Source organism: Typopeltis vanoorti, chromosome 15 (assembly GCF_054136105.1).
Source record: "Typopeltis vanoorti isolate ZY-2024b chromosome 15, IOZ_Tvanoo_1.0, whole genome shotgun sequence".
NCBI lineage: Eukaryota > Metazoa > Arthropoda > Arachnida > Uropygi > Thelyphonidae > Typopeltis > Typopeltis vanoorti.
In genome coordinates, this window is record NC_143563.1 from 101,731,366 (window position 1) to 101,751,609 (window position 20,244).

A 20,244-nucleotide genomic window follows, 5' to 3' on the forward strand; every position below is an offset into this window, starting at 1 on the left:
AACTATTGAGAAGAGTGAAAGAAAAACAGTGTAGTAGGAAAGGTTGTCAGTGTGTCAGGTTGTCATCATGATTGTATGTTAGTAGAGCCATGAGAGAAGAAGGGAGTGAAGTTTGTGGATGCATGGCATATGTTTTGAGGGAAGAATGAAATTATACAGGTGTGATGGGTTGCATTTAAATGGCTTTGGAGAAAGTGTTGCTGGATGAAAGTATAGTGTGTGATGAGAGTGATGACTGCAGCTACAAATTATAGGCTTGTCTGTATATCTGGAGTTGTGGTGAAGGTACTGGAGAGATTGATGAGAAATATGGTACAGAAATGGGTTGATAATGGCAGTACTGTTTGTGGTTATTAACATGGGTTTGTTAAAGTGAGAGATCATGTTTCACTAACTTACTTATGTACTAAAACAAGGTGACAAATACCTTGGACAGGTGAGATGCATATACAGTGGTGTACTTAGATTTTGGAAAGGCTTTTGATAGACTGTCACATGTAGTGGCAGCTCATCCACAGGGGCTGCATTCAATGCAGCCCTTATGGATGAGCCACCACTGGTTACATGACAAGCTCTTAAATAAATTGAAAGAGATCAGACTGGATAACAGAATTTTGAGCTGGATCAGTAACTGGCTGTCAGATAGGTATCAGAAACTTGTATATGGGGATGCAGTATCCCAAAAGAGAAAGGTCACTAGTGGCATGCCACAGGGGCCAGTTTTGGGGTCATTGTTGTTCAATTTGTATGTCAATGATATCAGGATGGCTTTAACTAGTGATATGCAACTCTTTGCAAATGATGCAAAACTGGGGAGAGCAATGCAGAGTCAAGCAGATGTTATGGGCAGGTAAGTAGAACTATCAGTTCATGTTGCAAAGTGTAAGGTTTTGAGGTTTGGTAAGCAACGATGAGATGCAATATACACAAGGTGGGCAAACTTTAAAGGAAGTAGAGTAGAAGAGAGGTCTATGAGTGATGGTGTACAAGGACCATTGCACAAGTTGTGAAGATATGAAATTCGATAATGGTAATGATGTACAGGAACCTGATATGTAGAAATAGAGAGGTTATAATGCCATTGTACAAGGCCTTGATCATGTCTCATATGGATTATTGTGCACAGATTTGGTCGCTGGGTTTTCATGGTGATGAGGATATATTGAAAAGGGTTCGGAGAACATTCATAAAGGTGGTCAGTGGTCTTTGGATTGTCGAGTATGAGGACAGTTTGAGAGAATGTAAGTTGCAGAGACTTGAATAGGAGGAAGGGGGGGGGCGGGTATATATTGAGACATATAAGCTAGTCAGGGGTTGTTATTGGGTTGACATGGAAGAGATTTTAGAACAAGAGGCCATTGCTGGAAACTGGATATGGAGGATGTGAGCAGAGGAACAAGGAAATTATTCTTTGTATGAAGAGTGGTTGGTGAGTGGAATGCCTAAGGGTGTTTTGGGTGGAGAACATTGAACCAGTTTAAAGCAGGGCTGGATGAGCATTGTGTGCGATACGGTCTACCTCACATGATGAGTCTCCAACCCCATGGCAGTGAGATGTTAATAATAATAAATAATAATCATCATTCATCAATCCTCTGGGTTGTTTTCACCATTCAACATCCCTTGCCTCATTCACTTTTTCTAGTATAAATCCACCAATAGAATATGTAGATTTCTATTTCTGGTTCCCAAATTTCATAGCTTTACATTTAATTGCATTAAACTGACATTCCAATTCATTTATCCACCTTTCCATCTAACTCAAATGATCTGAATTAGTCATAACATCAGCAATATCACTAATAACTTTCCAAGCTTAACACCATCTGCATATAGCTGAATATCTTTCTACGATAATATCATTGATATAAAGGTTAAAAAGCAAAGGTACAAGTAATGATCCCTCCAAGACCTGCCTGTGACTTTTCTCTTCCTTAACGCAGCTTCCAAATACACTACTCCTGATATCTATCAGAAAGCCAATTTCCAATCTAATTCACTAATCTGATACTGAACTCCATGTGTTGCAACTTAAATATCAACTTATCACATGGCACCCTATCAAATGCAAAGGCATTTGATAGGGTGCCATGATAGGGACTGTTGGTGGATAGGGAGTTGAAGCTTAGGGGACACATCGCAAAAGTGGCTAAATCAGCTCATCAAATCACTTGGATGCTGAAGAATACTTTGATGAGCAGAAATAAGCAAGTTATTGTTCCTCTGTATTGAGCCTTGATAAGACCCCATCTTGATTACTGTGCCCAGATATGGTCACCTAGGTTTCTTCTTGATGGGGAGGAGGCTGAGAGGATCCAGAGGTGAGTGACCAAGATGATAGCAGGTCTATGGAATGAACCTTATGAAAACAGATTGAAGATTTGTGGGTTGCAGAAACTGGTTGATAGGCAGAAAAGGGGAGATATGATTGAGACATTCAAATTGCTGAAGGGTTTCTACAGGATTAATTCAGAGGGTTGAGAACAGGACTGGTGGTGGGAGGACTAGGGGACATCCATGGAAGCTGGGCAAGAGTGTGATTAGTAAGGGTGCTAGAGCTGGGTTTTTTACTTTTAGAGTGGTGAATGAGTGGAATAAGCTGCCAGAGTCTGTTGTGGGTGCTATGACAGTGAATGAGTCCTTGGAGTTGCCCATAATAATAATAATAATGTCAAGAGTACATGTAACATGCCTAGTGATACCTGTGATTATGCTATCATTTCAGTCTTTTCAATTTATAAATATTAGCAGATATTGAAAAACATTTTTTTGTTGGTTTTTTTACTTATGTTAAGTAACATCATGAAGATACTGTTAGCCATATAGACAGTGAAATATGTTGAAGAAATACGACTAGTGCAAATAAAAAACATATACGAATAAAAACCTGGTTATCTATTATTTGAGCAAATCTATTCATAGTGAATCACAGACAAAGTATATAACTTTCCCTCATCAACTACTCATGTCACTTTATTATAAAAGGCATTTCACCATGTTGATAACAAGGGAACTTTTTTTATGTAAACCATTCTAGACATGGAGAAGTCTCTGAAAGCTAAAATAGTTGCTCTTATTATTATTATTATTCAAGCCTCCATGGAGTCAAAAGACTCATCGTGGGAGGTCCTTTCTAGGAAACATAAAGTCTAACATACCATACCTTGAACTCATTGACCGTTCTTGTTCTCACCACTCTATCAGGCAATGCATTCCACTATTCAACCACCCTCCATGAAAAGAAACCTATTCTCACTCTCTTGCAACTTCCAAGGAATGGCCCTTGTCATCGCTCCTTCCCACTGTTCCACCAAACAAAAGAACTCCCCAGTTTTAAACCTGTAACAACCTCTCAACAGTTTAAAAGTCCCAATCATATTACCTCTCCGTCTTCTATCTACCAAACTCTGCAGTCCACATTCCCTCAGCTGATCCTCAAAACTAACACTGCACAGTCCTGAAACCATCCTTTATCTGTCTCTGTACCTTTGCTGCAGTTAATTTATCCCCTTCAAATCCTGGGTACCAAATATGAGGACAATCATCTAAGTGTGGTCTGATCAGGATCTTATACAATGGAACGATAACTCTTTTATCTCTGCAGGTCAGTGTCCTTCTCAGTATTGTAGCAATCCTCTGGGTTACCTTCACCACTTTTGAAATATCACCCCCCAGATCTCTTGTCTCCCCTACTTCATCCAGTACAGCTCCTCCAATTGAGTAAGCAGCCTCCCATCGATATATCGTAAACTTCAAGACTTAACATTTTCAGCATTAAACCAACACACACACACACACACACACACACACACACACACACACACACACACACACACACACACACACACACACACACACACACACACCAACCCCCCATCATTCTATTTATTTCTAGTTTATTCAAATCCTCTTGCAGGATTGCCACATCTGTAATATTACTAATAACTCTTCCAAGCTTCACATCATCTGCAAACAATTGAATATCCCTCTGCAATACACTGACAATGTCAATGATATAATAACAGTTAAACAATACAGGTCCCAGTACTGAACATTGTGGGACCCCACTTGTAACCTTCTGCCTCCTTGATATTGCCCCAGCATACACAACTCTCTGATACTTATCAGACAGCCAATCCTGAATCCAGTTGACTAACCCGACAATTAAAATACATGTGCTGCAACTTAACCATCAGCTTATTGTGTAGCACCCTGTCAAATGTCATTGCAAAATCCAAAAAAAAAAATGGCAGTATACGCCTTTTCCTCATCAACTGTTCTTGTCACTTTATTATAAAAGGCAATCATATTAGTAAAGCAAGAGCATTCCTTAAAAAATCCATGTTGACTTTCACAGATAACATTATCCTCATCTGCCCAACGCTTTATATAGTCTCTCACTAATTTCTCCAAGATCTTAACAACTACTGATGAAACACAAACTGGCCTTATAATTAAACACTTCCAGTTTGCTACCACCCTTATGCAATGGAGCTATCTTACTTCCTTATATTCTGTAGCCAGACTTTCATTGAAAAACCAGGTCATTGGAGCTGTCAGTTCTTTAGCACATTCTCTCAAAATCTGTGGTGAAATTCCATCCAGTCTCACAGCTTTACTGACATTTGGAGCACACTCTCCTCTGGCTCTTCTAAACCTCGAACCTGCCCTAGCCCTCTAGTATTAAAACTTACTTCTCCAGGATGAAATACTCCAATAAAGTGTTCAGTGAACAATATGTCCTCTGCATGAGTCACTCTATTCCCATTTTTATTCCACAATGTCATTCTTCCAAAAGCATTTCTCCTCCTGCTGGCCACATAGCTAAAAAATTCCCTAGGATTTTCTTTGAATCTTAGTACCAATTTCTTCTTATATTCCAGTTTTGCCTTCATCACCATACCAGTCACTCTCCTGGCCTGCGTCTTTCCCTAGGATTTTCTTTGAATCTTAGTACCAATTTCTTCTTATATTCCAGTTGTGCCTTCATCACCATACCAGTCACTCTCCTGGCCTGCGTCTTGTATTCTTCATGCATCTACCCTCCACCCCTCTCCTTATATCTCTTCTGTAATCTTTTTTTTCAACTGCAGTTCCTGTTTGATATTGTTTGTCATCCACATTACAACAAATTGTGTCCACTTCTTCACCCATGGAATAGAGCTTATTATTGCTACTAACAAATATTCCTTCACAATTTCCCAAGCACTTCCTTGTCTTCCAATTCTGCCCTCCATGGAACTACCTCAATTTGATATGACTATTATAATCACCTACCTTATAATTCCACATACATTCCCTTCTCTTTGATACTCCTGCATGTCTATTCATCTTCTAAGTCAAAACCACATAGTCACTCTCTCCAAATGGGAGGAGAGATGTCATCTCAGTTATTATCAGCTCTTGTGATGTTATGACCAAATCCAAAACTCTTGAACCTCTTGTTCCCTCTATTACATTGTGAATAAGGCATTTTCCTCTTCCCAGTTAATACTGTTATAGTTAAAATCTCCCGTAACAATCATTCTTCGTGCACTTGCCAAGCTCAATTGCCTAAACATCTCCTGCTCCTCATCCTCTGTGCTTTAGCTTGTAGCAACACCCCACTAAATATCCTGTCTTGCCCACCTCTACCTCACGCCATATGCCTACAAAGTCATTAGGGCCAATCTACCAAATTGCAAAAAGTCTCATAGAGGACATAAGTCATCGCTTGTCATCAGCAGTACTCCACCACCGTGTTTTCCCTTCATATCCTGCTGAAAAATGCTAAAGCATTTTTCAGCAGGATAGCAAATAGCAGGGTACACCCTGTTACTTCTATTCCTGTTATTATATCATATTCCATCAACATCATCTCAGAGATCCCAATAATCTACCACCAATTCTTCTCCTTTATTCTGGATATTCTTGGCATCATTAGTATATAGCTTATATTGTAAAGAATCTGATCATGTTTTTCGTGATTTCCTTCTAGCTTTTGCTACTGTGTTCAGCTTTTCTCTCTGCCACACATTACATGTGATGGCAGACAGATCTTTACCCTCAAATTTTGCAATGTTTTCCTTTGTTCCTTCTACTTCTAAATATCAATGAACTTTTCCAGCTGACAGCAAATGAAACCCACAGTTCTGATGGGGACAGTACACCATGTTCCTTTTTCTCATTTGATAAAATTTGTGTAATATATCTACAAATCCTCCAGAATATCTATTTCTACAACTCATAATTTCCATTTTCTCCTAACCATTGTTCTGTAATTATCTGATAACTCTGTTAATTTTAGTATTAGTAAATCTCAAATTTATTTATCACAAAAAGAAAATCTCTTTCCTTACAGACTTACTTTTGACAATATCCTCTGAACAAGATGAGATTTCTCTTCTTGGGATAACTTTTACATTGTCTTTCTCAGTATAAACACAGTACAAATATTGCTTTCTCAGTATCTAAGAAATTAGGTTTTCTCTTTTATGGACGGCATTATTTTACCTTTGAACAACTATTAGCTCTATATAAATTGCAAACCTCCTCCAAACAATGAATATCATTCTTGTATTTGGAGTGATATCTCTAAGATCCCTCACTAAAATAGTGAGCGCTCTTGAAGAAAGCAATAGAACAATTAATAATTAATGACTGATCTCTAGCCAATTCACTGCATTCTTTTTTACAGACATTAAGTTTCTGCTGCTTGCATTTTCTATAAATATTTTCAGGTTCAAGGTTCAACACAACTGTCATATCAAATTCCCTCACTCTCACAAAAGTTGATATAACATGTGCGGCAGGTACTAACAGTTCAGATCGAAATTCATCGAACAAATTTTTAAAATTTTCTTTCACTGATTCTTTCTATTGCAGTATTTAGAAGAGTCTCTCTACTGTTATGTAATTACTAAAGGGTACAGCCTTTAGGCTTTAAAATCCAATGCTAACAAGTTTCTTTTTATTTCTTAATTCTCTGCTCCTACAAGGTATTAATATTCTATAAGTGAACAACCTTATGTGCAGGGCTCAACAAATACACTCATCCACTTGTCTGTAGTGAGTAGATTTCACTAGCTAGTGAGTAACTGAAGAATGAACAAAATAGAATGTATTTTATTTAATAAAAATAAATAACTTCTCTAACCATGATACAACACTATTAATGATCTTGTGGAACTCCTATTGACTTATGTTTATTATTATTATTATTTCATGACACTTCCATGAGTCCAAAGACTCATCGAAGGAGGACACCTACTCTACAACTCTTCATCTCCACCACTTCATCCACCAACTACACTGAACCTCTACTACCATCATCATGTACATCAACGCCACCTACTGTTGAAAATTTATTTATCACTAGGTTAGACTATAATAGATTTAGTTTAATCCTTTATCCCAGTGAGAGCAAACAAAGTTTGCGCCTGAAAATATCTTCAGGACTAAATATAGTGTTGTACTATCTTATCCAGTAAGTAGTGCAACACCAAGGCAACTCGTGGCAAAGGTGGAGCAAGCTACCAGGCACTTCTAACCCAGTATCTCCCATAATGCAAAACACATTTCCTATGTGGATATGTATACTGTTATGCATTAAAGGGATTGGCCATCTACCCAGACTAGTTTCGACCTTTATTGAGGTCTCTTCAGTGGGAGCCAGGCCCAGAGCTGGAGATACCAGGCAGAAGCAGTAGCAAGTCATCTGTGCCTATGGGAGTTGCCAAAAGGTTTATCACCTTTTTTAAAAATTACTCTGGATTTAGAGAAAGATGTTGAAAATTTATTTATCACTAGGTTAGACTGCCCACCACCACCACCACAAGTATTTTTTGTCTGTAAATTGTGTGTTCTGAAGGGCTGATTTGTCTGTATGTGGATCTTACTGGGACGTCACTAAAATAGTGGATATTCTTGGGTAAATTTTTTTGTGTAGTGAGTAGGGTTTTGTATAATTTGTAGACTCCTGCTTATATGTATGGATTTATCATAGAAAAAAAAATTAAATCACTGTGCTATTTACAAATAATGCTACTATGGTAGGAGTAAAGTTCTGAACTAAAAAAAAAAAAAAAAAACACATACAATTTACAGACAAAAAAAAAATACTGTTCTTGGTGATGGGTAGTAGACGGCACTGATGATAGTAGTGTCGTATTAGGAGAATAGTAGTGGAGAGTATGAGACGCATTTAGCGTAGTAGAGTAGAGTGCCCTCCCGCGATGAGTCCTTGGACTCCCTGGAGGTGTCACGTAATAATAATAATAATAAAAATAAATTGATCACTCTATCAAAAAATATAGAGGGCATCCTCACGACATACATAAGTGGTACAATAGAGCATGAACAATGACACAGAAAACTATGAAGCTTAACTGCAACAAGAACTAGGAAATGACTATTTTCCATCCCCACTATACAGTGAAGAGAGGAGGATATCCCCCTTGTAAATAAACAAAAGTAAAGAAAAATAAGGATTAACTGAACAGTGAAGTAAACATAAGAAGGAATCATGTGAGTACAAATTATGTCACCTGAATTTAACTGTAAATCAGTTGTCATAACTAAAATTCTCAAATCTAGTCACCTAATAACATCAGATGGCTGGATTCCATTGTTCCTAGATTCAAAGATGCATTACTTGACAAATGCTTTTGAAATATTGTCCATAAGACCTGTCATACTCTAAAAGAAATGATGATTTGATGATGATCTTTAATGTTATCTATAGTAATAAATGAATCCAACAGCGTAAACTTAGATAATGCCACTTTGAATAGATGCTGCAATGTAAGCTTAAGTTATGCTAATGAATTGAGAGTTCCCTCATGATTAGTGAGTGCTAGTTTAATGGTTTAATGTATTTTAATCAGTTATTATCAATGTATTTCATAAAAGTCTGAAGATATTAAAGAGTGTTTAAGCTCTTGTAGCAAGTCATTAAAATTCTGCATGCATTAATAAATGAATAAGTTTGTATCATCAAGATAATGCATTTCAGAAACCCAAATGAAGGAATTATAGGAAGTACTTTTCTTGATAACTATTACCACGTTAGCTGATTTAGATATTCAATGATAATAATTTAAAAATTTTACCCTCCATCAGCATATTCCATTTCAATCATCAAAATTCCATCTTCTTCAAAACTATCAAAATAGCTGATAATATTTGGATGATCTAACATAGAAAGAACCTTTACCTACAAAATTCAAATATGATATTGTTTACAGTAATCATAAGGGGTTAATAAAAATAACATATATAAACTCAAAATAATACATTAGATTACAATAAATATAATGGCATACATAGTTGTTACCAGTGTTAATCAATATAACCTACCCACTTGATGCAGCTCTAATTAGCATACCTCAAACATCTTTCACAAACACCTATGTGTATTGGTAGAATTTAATCACCCAGCATGTAAGACCAACCTGCTTAATGAAGGTTTGCAATATGATAATCCACAATCCTACTGTGGAAACCAAACACAGCCTCCAAAGCAATTGTATCCTCAATCAATCTTTTGTATCCTCAAAGTTTATCAATCTGCATTAGTGCTAATTTCTGGTATTATCATGAACTAGCACTTTATCATTCATGTTCATTTCAAACTATGCAAGATATTCAATACTTGTGAATTACATAACAAAATAACACTTGCTAGAAAGTGAATGAATGTCTGTTACAAAGTAACTAGAAAAGAAAAGGTATTTATTGATGTATTTTAATTCAATGGTAGGAGATTGTAGTCCTTAGGAAACACTCTGTGAGAAAGGAGGGGTCCAGAGGACAGGTAGCAGATGGACTCAAAGAGCTTTCCTTTAGTGTTACATGGTGATCAGCACTCATTTCAGACAAATTATAGAGACTACAACTGTGTTAGAAATAATTATTTTAATTTCCCAACATTTAGACCTTCATATTAAGGTCATCATCTGAAAGACACATGTATATATACAGAGACAAGCTATATTACTTTTCACATAGTATGCTAAAGAGACAATAATTTGATCAATGGTTATTCTACATGCTTGCCCTCTAGTGAAAAATAAAATAAAATAAATAAATGAAATAAAATCTTCTTCTGGTTCCCATCTGCCATGCGGCCGGGGCAGAGTAGCTATATGCTACCATTCTAGGGAGAGATGATTATGAGCAAGGTGGTTTCCCGTTGCCTTCCTTGCCGTAAGTATTTATGACTGTAACCTGTGTGTTCACTGGGCCGGTTTGCCTGCTTGCGGGATGAAAAACCCCAGATAAACTGGAGGAAAAAACCCTACTGCCCACACCCAAGACCGGCTAACTTGGCTATCTTGGCTGAGGAAGATCCTTAAGCTCCTCACGTCGTGGACGGGAATCGAAATAAAATAAAATAACTACATCATAGCTATATATTCTGTTTATTTACGACAACATCAGAGAATTTGTTTTTTTCATGTAGATAGTTTTATTCCAGCAGAAGTGATTCCTAATTTAACATCAGAATTGTTATATTAGATTTAAGATCCTGGATTACCTATAGTCCTAGTTATAATTAACTCTTAAGGAGAAAGGTTATGCAGGTAGAATATGTCCCTTCCATATTCCTGGGATTTTTAGACCATCATTATTGTTAAGAATTTCACAGGCCTCCTTAAATCTATGTTCATACCACGTTTTTGTGTGATGTAACAACAAACTTTTCCAGTCAATTCTATGTAAAATATTTCGGAATGACAAAAGTAAATTTAATAACTTGACCATAGTTATTAAACTGAATGTGCCATTTATGTTCCTTTTTTCTGACAGAAATTGTGCATCCTGTTATCCCTATATTCCCACAGTTGCTATCAGAAAAAGGAACATAAAGGGCACATTAAATTTAATAACTATGCTAAAGCTGGCCTTTTTGATTGTACCCTGAATACTTTACATAGAATCTGGAAAAACATTTGTTGTTTACATCACACCAAAATGTGGTATGAACGTAAATTTAAGGAGGCCTTGTGAAATTCTTATCAGCCACCCTAATCTTAACAATAATGATATTATTATTATATGACACCTCCAAGGAGTCCAAAGACTCATCAAGGGAGAGCACCTACTCCACAATTCTCCGTCTCCACCACTCAATCCACTAACTACAACGAACCGCAACTAATTTCATCATCTATACCAGTGGTTCCCAACCTCTGATGTAGATGATGTGGATGAAATAGTGACACCAAATTGCACTTCTTATCCATGTTATTCATGTGAAATTCGTATCAACCACCCTAATCTTAACAATAATGATATTATTATTATATGACACCTCCAGGGAGTCCAAAGCCTCATCAAGGGAGAGCACCTACTCCACAATTCTCCGTCTCCACCACTCAATCCACTAACTACAACGAACCGCACTAATTTCAACATCTACACCAGTGGTTCCCAACCTCTGGTGTAGATGATGTGGATGAAATAGTGACACCAAATTGCACTTCTTATCCATGTTATTCAATGGGTTTCAGAGCTTCGTATCCAGATTTATCTGCATGTCTAGAGACATTGTGGCTGGTTGTGAGGTTAAACCCATTTCTATAAATTGTACCCCTTGTTTTTAAAATACTGACACTTCTGTTCAGTGGCAATCTTCATGTAAAATAGTTTACTTTACTTGCTTTTCCACCATTACTGATTATTTTTCGTGTATCCCTGAATGGCCCAGCGTATCCCTGGTGGTACGCATACTACCGGTTGGGAACCGATGATCTACACCAACGCCAACTATAGCCAACAACCACCACTAGTCAAGACAATCACAAACATCCATGCCCACAGTGGGATTCGTATTTTGGCTGGAGCCTTTTAGCTGGAGAGCAAATATGCTAACCACTTGGCTAACAAGGCCAGCAATGATAATGATGGTCTAAAAATCCCAAGCATATGGAAGGCACATATTCTACCCACGTAACCTTTCTAAGAGTTAATTCTAAATAGGACTATAAGTAATCCAGGATCGTAAATCTAATATAACAATTTTCATATTAAATTAGGAGATCAAGAAGAAACCCTGGCACCCATATCTGGGCACAGCAGTCCATATGGGGTCTTATCAAGGCTCGATACAGAGGAACAATAACCTGTTTGTCTCTGCTTGTTAAAGTATTTTTCAGCAACCGAGTAATTTGATGAGCAGATTTAGCCACTTTTGCAATGTGCCCCCTAAACTTCAACTCCCTAATCCACTAACACTCCCAAATCCCTGGCCTCATCAATCTCCTGGAGTACGGTTCCACCAATGTGATATACTGCTGCTAATCTTTTCACTCCAAAATACATAACCTTACACTTTGCCACATTAAATTGACATCCATTTTCCCTAGCCCAGTCCTCCAAACTATCCAAATCATCCTGCAAAATTTTGACATCCTGTGCACTCGCGATTGCTCTACCCAACTTTGCATCATAAGCAAACAAGTGAACACTTCCTCTCAGATCCTTTCCTATATCGTTAATGAACAAATTGAAAAGTAGTGGTCCAAGAACAGAACCCTGCAGCACACCACTAGTCACAAGCCGTCTTTTGGACTCCACTCCTGAATAAACCACTCTATGATATCTCTCCATCAACCACCCTCCTATCCATCTCACCAACCCTATATCCATCCCCATCTGCTCCAGTTTACTGATTAGAGTTCCATGTGGTATCCCGTCAAAGGCCTTGGCAAGGTCCAGTAGAATCATTGTAAACCCATTACCCTTACCCAGTTCAGGCGTCACTGTGTTATAAAACGTGAGCAAGTTACTGAGGCATGATCTACCCTTCACAAAACCATGTTGTCCCCCATACAGTATCCCATTTTCATCTATCCAATCCTGTATTCTTCTCTTGACTAATTTCTCCAAGACTTTGACAACGATTCCTGATATGCTAATCGGTTGGTAATTTACAACAGCAGTCTTGGAACCTCCTTTATGCAGTGGAACTATTTTCCCCTGTTTCCATCCCCTCGGGACTAACACAGACCCGAGACTCAAATTAAACAAAATGGTCAAGGGTACTGACTGACAATTCTTTAGCCACTTCACGTACGACACGAGCTGGTATACCATCCAATCCCACAGATGTATTGACATTGAGGTTTTGCATTAGACTACTCACCTCCACTTAATTCACCACAATTCCCATATAATCTATTGGTTCATTCATTTCTGCAATGTCACCATCTGGATTACTCTTGCAAAGTGCTCGCTCAGCAATTCAACTATAGCAACTGAATCGGTTACCTTCCTACCATCTGCATTCTTTAAAATCATTCTGCCATATACATTTTTTCTTTTACTTGCAACATATCGAAAAAACTGTTTAAGATTCACTTTAGCCTGCATGGCCAATGTTCTTTCGTAATCCTTTTTAGCTTTTCTTGCACATGCTCGTTACCCTTCTGGCCTGCGCTTTATACCATTCATGTGCCTGCCGGTCACCTTTCTCCTTAAATTCCCTCCATAGTTGTTTCTTTTTTTGCAGCTCAAGCTTAATGGTGTTATTCATCCATTTAACTCCTACATGATTTATTATTCGGACTCTAGGTATACAGTAAGCCATTGCTTCATGCAAACACTTCTTAACCGCCTCCCATGCACTATCAACTTCTAGGCCTTGCAGTTGTACATGCCATGGCACTGAACCAATCAATCTCCTGAGCTTGTCATACTTACCAGCCCAATAATTCCACATGTACCATGTCTTAATTGTAAATTCCACACCTTTAGCTACCTCCCAAGTCAAGACCCTATGATTACTCTCACCAATTGGTGGCAACGTGGTCATATTCGTTACAGCCAAATTCTCAGATTCAATTACTAGATCAAGCACTCTCTGACCCCTAGTATTTTGCATTACATGCTGTCGCAGATAGTTATCCTTTAATAATTCATAAAATCTAATTCCTTCCTCCCATGTGTCCTCTCCTCTTTCCAATCGTTGTTACCATAGTTGAAATCTCCCATAATAATTACCCTCCTTCCACTGATTTCTTCTATTTGCTTATGCATACTATCTCCACCATCTATTCCGTCACCTGGTCTATAGCAGCACCCAACTGTATATTTTGTTCTGCTAGTTTCAATCTCACACCAAATAGCATCAAATGTGCTCTTTTCTCTATCCTGCAGTTCCACTTCTATTCTCCTTGGCTGTAGCTCATCAGCTATCATCAATACCCCCCCCCCCCGATTTTATTCTCCCTGTCACTCCTGAAGACACCATACCCCTCACATTCAATCCCACTAGCTATGTCATCTTCTGTCAGTCATGTTTCACTAATGCCAATAACCTGTGGTCTGGAAGTGCCAACCAAGGCCAAAAATTCTTCCTTCTTGTTCCTAATACTTCTGGCATTTGTATACATGAATTGCAGAAGCCGATTTGTCCCATCCCTATTTTGATGTCTTATACTAACTATCCCATTCTAATTCATGGTCTTTCCTACTCGTTTGGGCATATTACACACATTCACACACTCAACTGCCTCCCTAAAGTCTGCATATCTACTTCCCCCACCCCTTAATAACTCTAGTTTCCCTGATTCTGCACATTCACTTCCACCACATTCGACAATGCCTTTTCAAGTATCCGTAAACCAAATCCATTCAAATGTAAACCATCCATTTTATATAAATCCTTTCGCTCATCAAACTCATTCCACATATTCACAAATTCCACACCACTCATCAAACATAATTCACGCATAAAGTCATTAGCAATTATGGCCCTCCTTCTATACTCTTCGCTGTCATACCACGGAAACAGACTCACCATCCTAACTCTCTCACTCTTCTCTTTTGCTACTCAAGCAATTCCTTCACATCCTCACTCATAGCCTTTTTGTTTCCTTTCAAATCATTTGTACCTGCTACCACTATCAATTCTTTCACCCGCTGTTTTTGCATTCTAATTGACTCGCTTACATTCTTAACGTTCGCACCGGGTTGGTACAATTTTGTTAAACTCTCAACTAACACACCTCTTACTAAGGAATCTCCATACAACACACACTCTTTCATTTTGTTTACACTCGCTATCATACCCTTATTTTTTCTATCATACTTTGCTGATTATTAGTCGGTACGCTTGTTAAAGATATTTGCCAACGCTCCAGCTGCCGATTTGCCCTATGTATATCTCCATGTAATAGAGCGATCTCGCTCATTGCATCAATATCATCATTTTTATTCTCCGATGATTCATTCAATCATTCTGTATGCTTACCTTCATTCTCACTTTCAACACCACTCTCACAGCTATCAGGTACTACCTCGCAAATATCACCATTCGTACCTCGAATATCACTGTTATCTAGATTCTCACTTTCAACAACGATATCACTCAACTGAAACACTCTTTAAATCCTCACATTCTTTACACTTTTTGCACATATTCACTCCACTATCATTGTTTAACCAGACTCCAACCACTCTCCTCAATGCATACATTTCGCAAACGGTATACTGAATCAAGTCCTTTAAGTGAAGATTTTTAGACAAATATGGCGACCTGGACGCCATCTTTGTATTCCTCTTTATGGGAGCCATGTGCACAGATAATCGTATCTATCAATGTACTATTAAAATACTAAAAAATATGAAGGTTGAAATGTTGGGAAATTAAAATAATTATTTCTAACATGGTGGTAGTCTCCATAATTTGTCTGAAATGATTGGTGGTGATAGTTTGCGAGGTTAGAAGTCAGATTGTGAATGGATGCTGAACAGCAGGTGAATGTATTTTAACAGGGTAAGAATATAGAGGAGGAATGGTGGAAATGAGCTCCATAAAACAGCACAAGTCTGAAATCACCCACAGAAAAAGTATAAGGTAGAAATAGAACGTCTATTAGAAAGTTGTTAGTTGGGAGAACATGTGAGAGTGGTCATTATTTAATTACACTGACCTCTTCTGGATAGCATGAAGAATTTTTTGGGATATGATGTATCACTTCAAATATTGAATTTCGCTGACAGTGTGAGACTACATCCTGCTTATCAGATTCCTGAAGAAAAGAACCAGAAGGTTACGTGTTTAGTCTCTAGAGTTGTTTCTGAATTATGCAAGTCATTGTCGCTCACCTAGTAATAATGTACAGGAGGTTTACAACCTTTCATGGATAAAATTTGCACTGAAAAAAAAAAAAGTGAGAACAATAATTGAAGATTGGGCAGTTGTGGATTTGTATACGATTAGCATCTGTACAGGTAAAAAGCAGTGTCATGAGTGGAAAAGGACATCAAGTCGAATCAAACAAACTATTTTATAAAACAATGTTTTATTAACTTGATTCTATTTTGCTGAATTTTGAATCAGCAGTATTAGAGCACAACAAGGCCTGTATATGTGACAGTGAGTAAATGAAACAATGGACAAAAAACCTGAAATCATATTTTGGTACCCTCTAATGTTGCAAAAAAAAATAAATAAATAAATAAACTACAGCTACGTGTGATTGCTCTTAAGATAATAGTCTCCCAAATTTTTGGCAAATTAATGCAACCGTATTTGTTCCTTCTCTTAAGGCTTTCAACTTGGAATATAAGGACCTTATATGAAGCTGGGAAGTTAGATAACCTTATACAAGAATTTGAAGAAATGAAAATTGACAATGCTGGTATCAGTGAAGTCAAATGGACTAATAGTGGAAAAATAAACAGAAAGAGCCATTCAATTATATACTCATGTGGAGACAGTCATAGGAATGGAGTAGCATTTGTCCTTAAAAATAAGATTGTGCAATCCTAACTTGGATTTTGGCCCATAAGCGACAGGATAACTGCATTAAAAATCATCTCAACCTTTTAATAGTTTTATTGTACAAATATATACAGTTACTTCTGATTACCCAGATGAAGATGTAGAATGTTTGCATGAAGACATTCAAAATGCACTAAATAATGCTAATCAGATGATATAACTATCGTTATGGGAAATCTAAATGCTAAAGTAGGCTCAAAAAAGATCTTTTCTTGCATGGGAAACCAGGGCCTGGAACACAGAAATCCAAGAGCAGAAAGATTAATACAGTTCTGTGAAGAAAACAATCTGGTAATAGCAAATACTTTATTTAGCCACCCTCCTAGAAGACTTTACACATGGAAAAGTCCAGGAGACAGATGTAGGAACCAGATTGACAATCTTCTTCTTGAGTATTCTGCAATTGAGCAGGTTCTTCTTTTAGTAGCAGAAACTTTCCTTCTACTCTCTTCTGTTCTGAGCCTTCTCTTTCAAGGTTGTGTACCTGTCTCCATTGAGCATGTCATCTAGCATTGTTTTCTTACTCTTACTCTGGGTCTTTTTATATCTATTTTTCCTTCGATGGCATCTCTGATGACTCCATTCCCTCTCAGAATATGTCTGATCCAGTTTCCCTTGCTACTTTTTATCCTCCTTAACAGACTTCTTTCTTCTTCTACTCTTTTTAAGACCTCTTCATTAGTTATTTTATCTGTCCATTTGATTTTTTCCATTCTTCTCCAAATCACATCTCAAAGCTATCAAAATCTTAATTTCTTCTTTCTTCAATGATCCAGGGGCTGATATTGGATCAGACCACAATCCTGTGGTTATTAAAGTAGCAATAAAATTAAAGAAAACAATGACACCTCTAAACATAGAAAAATATGATCTTGGCTCCCTTAAAAACAAGAAATACAAGATAATTTTTAAAGGAACTGGCACAATCCACTGCTGTTAATGTTCCTGATCCCACCAAGTATCCTTACCCTAAAGATGAGATTGAGGATAGATGGCAGAAATTTAAAGAGGGCATAATAAAGGCAGGACAATTCCCAAATTTGAGAAGAAAATGAGTAAACCCTAGATGAATGACAAGATACTGAAAATGATGGAGGAAAGAAAGAAACATAAAAATCATCCTGAATACAAGAACTTAAACAATGAGATCAGGAAAGAATGTAGGATTGCAAAAGAACTATGGCTCACCAACAAATGCAAGGAAATTGAACTTCTGGACAAAAAGCACAAAACCAGAGAACTTCATGAAAAAGTCAGGGAGATAACTTACAATCTTGCAAAAGGGTAGGCTTTCATTGCATTGAAGATATCAGTGGAAACATCCTAATGGAGAAAGACAAAATAAGGGATAGATGAGTAGAGTATTCAAAGGAGCTCTACAATTATGATAGAATAGATAAGCCAATGCAAGAAGATTTGGAGGGGGCCTACTATTCTTACCTCGGAAGTAACAAATGCCATTAGGAAACAAACTAAGAAAAGCTCCAGGAATGGATGGAATTGCGGTAGAATATCTAAAGGCTTTAGATGATAAGGCTATAAGATCACTGACTGACATATGTAACAAAATATACGAAACTGGGCACCCACAGGAAGATTTTAAGCACTCAACGTTCATACCAATACCTAAAAAATTGAAGCCAATCAAATGTGAAGAGTACAGAACAATCAGTCTGATCAGCCAGATAGCAAAAGTTATGTTATATATCATCCTAGAAAGAAATAAACATAAAATAAAAATAGAAATTAATGAAACACAATCTGGTTTTTAGGAAAATAAAGGAACTAGAGAAGGACTCTTCAAAATTAGAACTATTATAGAAATATATCTGAAGAAGCAGAAAGTAGTCTACTTATGTTTTATTGACTACACAAAAGGCCTTTGACAATATACAACATGAACAACTAATCAAATGCATCAGAAATTTAGGAGTAGATGGTAAAGATACCAGATTGCTGATAAATCTATACTGGGAGCAAACTGCCTCAATAAAAATATCACGAAAAATCTCTGAGGAATTTCAGGTAAAGAAGGGTGTCAGACAAGGCTGTGTTCTTTCTCCTATATTGTTTAACCTCTATACTGAAAATATCTTCCAGCAATTAGAAGAATTTAAAGGCATCAGCATAGGAAGCAGGAATATAAACAACTTAAGATATGCAGATGATACAGTACTGCTAGCTGAAAATAAAAAAGATCTTCAAAACCTACTGGAAGAGACGTTGAAGCTAAGTGAAAATTATGGACTTAATTTCAACTTCAAAAAAATAGAAACCATTCTGGTAACGAGAGGAAAAGGGAAAATACCTGATATAAATATTGAGATCAGAGGAAATACTTTAGATCAAGTAGATAGTTATATATATTTGGGTCAACTAATTATAGCGAATGGAAAGTGTGATAAGGAAATATTAAGAATAGAAATTGCTAGATCCACCTTCATTAGCATGAAAAACATTATGACCTCAAGGGAAATTCACACAAAAACAAGAATTAGGCTGTCCAAATGCTATGTATGGTCAACACCACTATATGGAGCAGAAACCTGGAAAATAACAAAATATTGTGAAAATAAACTAAAAGCCTTTGAGATGTGGATCCTCAGAAGAATTCTTAGAGTCCCATGGACTGCCAAAAAAACTAATTTAGAAATATCAGAGATGACTGGAGAAGATAGGAATCTGTTGAAAACCATTAAGAAAAGGAAAACCACTTACCTTGGTCACATGCTAAGGCACGAGTCCCTAAAAAAACACTTCTAAAAAGAATGATACAAGGAAAAAGAAGTAGAGGAAGACAAAGAACAGATTGGATGGGAAATATTCAGGATTGGACCTTTTTGTCTTATGAAGAATGCAAAAGATAAGCACAAAACCGTACATGGTGGAAGCTTATGGTAGTCAACCTCCTGGAAGGAGATGACATCTGACAAGAAGATTTGTTCAGGTCAGGAGAATTCTTCATAGCCATGGCTGACTCAAAAAATAATTTTTCAGATCTGTAATGACTTCTAAATAGCACATTAGTTTTCTTATCCAATCCTCTGTGAAGGGGTATCCAAAGCATGGTCTGCCAGTCAATCCTGGCTTGCCATAACAATGGTAGCGAATGTATTTTTTATGTTCTTGATGGACATCAAGAATTTCTGGACTGTGGATGCTAAGGCAGTTATGGACAAGACTTTTTTGTACCTGGAAATGCTAGAAGCACTAAATAGAAAATATTTGAGAGAAAGATCTTACTCATCCTTTAGGACACTTTAGGTTATGGATGGTCTCAAGGCACTCTTGAGTCAAGCCTTCAGTGCTGAATGTTTGAGATGAAGTATAAGAAATTGTACGCTTGTACTAAGTAGCATGGAAGTTTGAGTAATGGTGAAAGTAGCACATTGCAACACAAATGGTGAATGTCAGTAAAGCATTATGAAGGTGAATCAAAGTTTTCTTTGGGCTGTCATCTTCACTTCATGCTT

At 37.2% G+C, this 20,244-nt stretch overlaps 1 protein-coding gene across 4 annotated transcripts in view; it reads right to left on the bottom strand.

Moving 5' to 3' along the window:
• Nucleotides 1-20,244, bottom strand: part of LOC150099031 (serine/threonine-protein kinase Nek8-like) — a 1,046,903-nt gene that overhangs the window by 884,608 nt on the left and 142,051 nt on the right. For all 4 annotated transcript variants that reach the window (XR_016549512.1, XM_090405252.1, XM_090405251.1 and 1 more), the window contains exon 4: nucleotides 9,090-9,193. Coding sequence is in view for 3 of the 4 variants with exons in the window: in XM_090405252.1 (XP_090261378.1) it covers nucleotides 9,090-9,193 (104 nt within the window). In the remaining variant the exon portion in view is untranslated. The remainder of the gene's footprint in view (nucleotides 1-9,089; nucleotides 9,194-20,244) is intronic.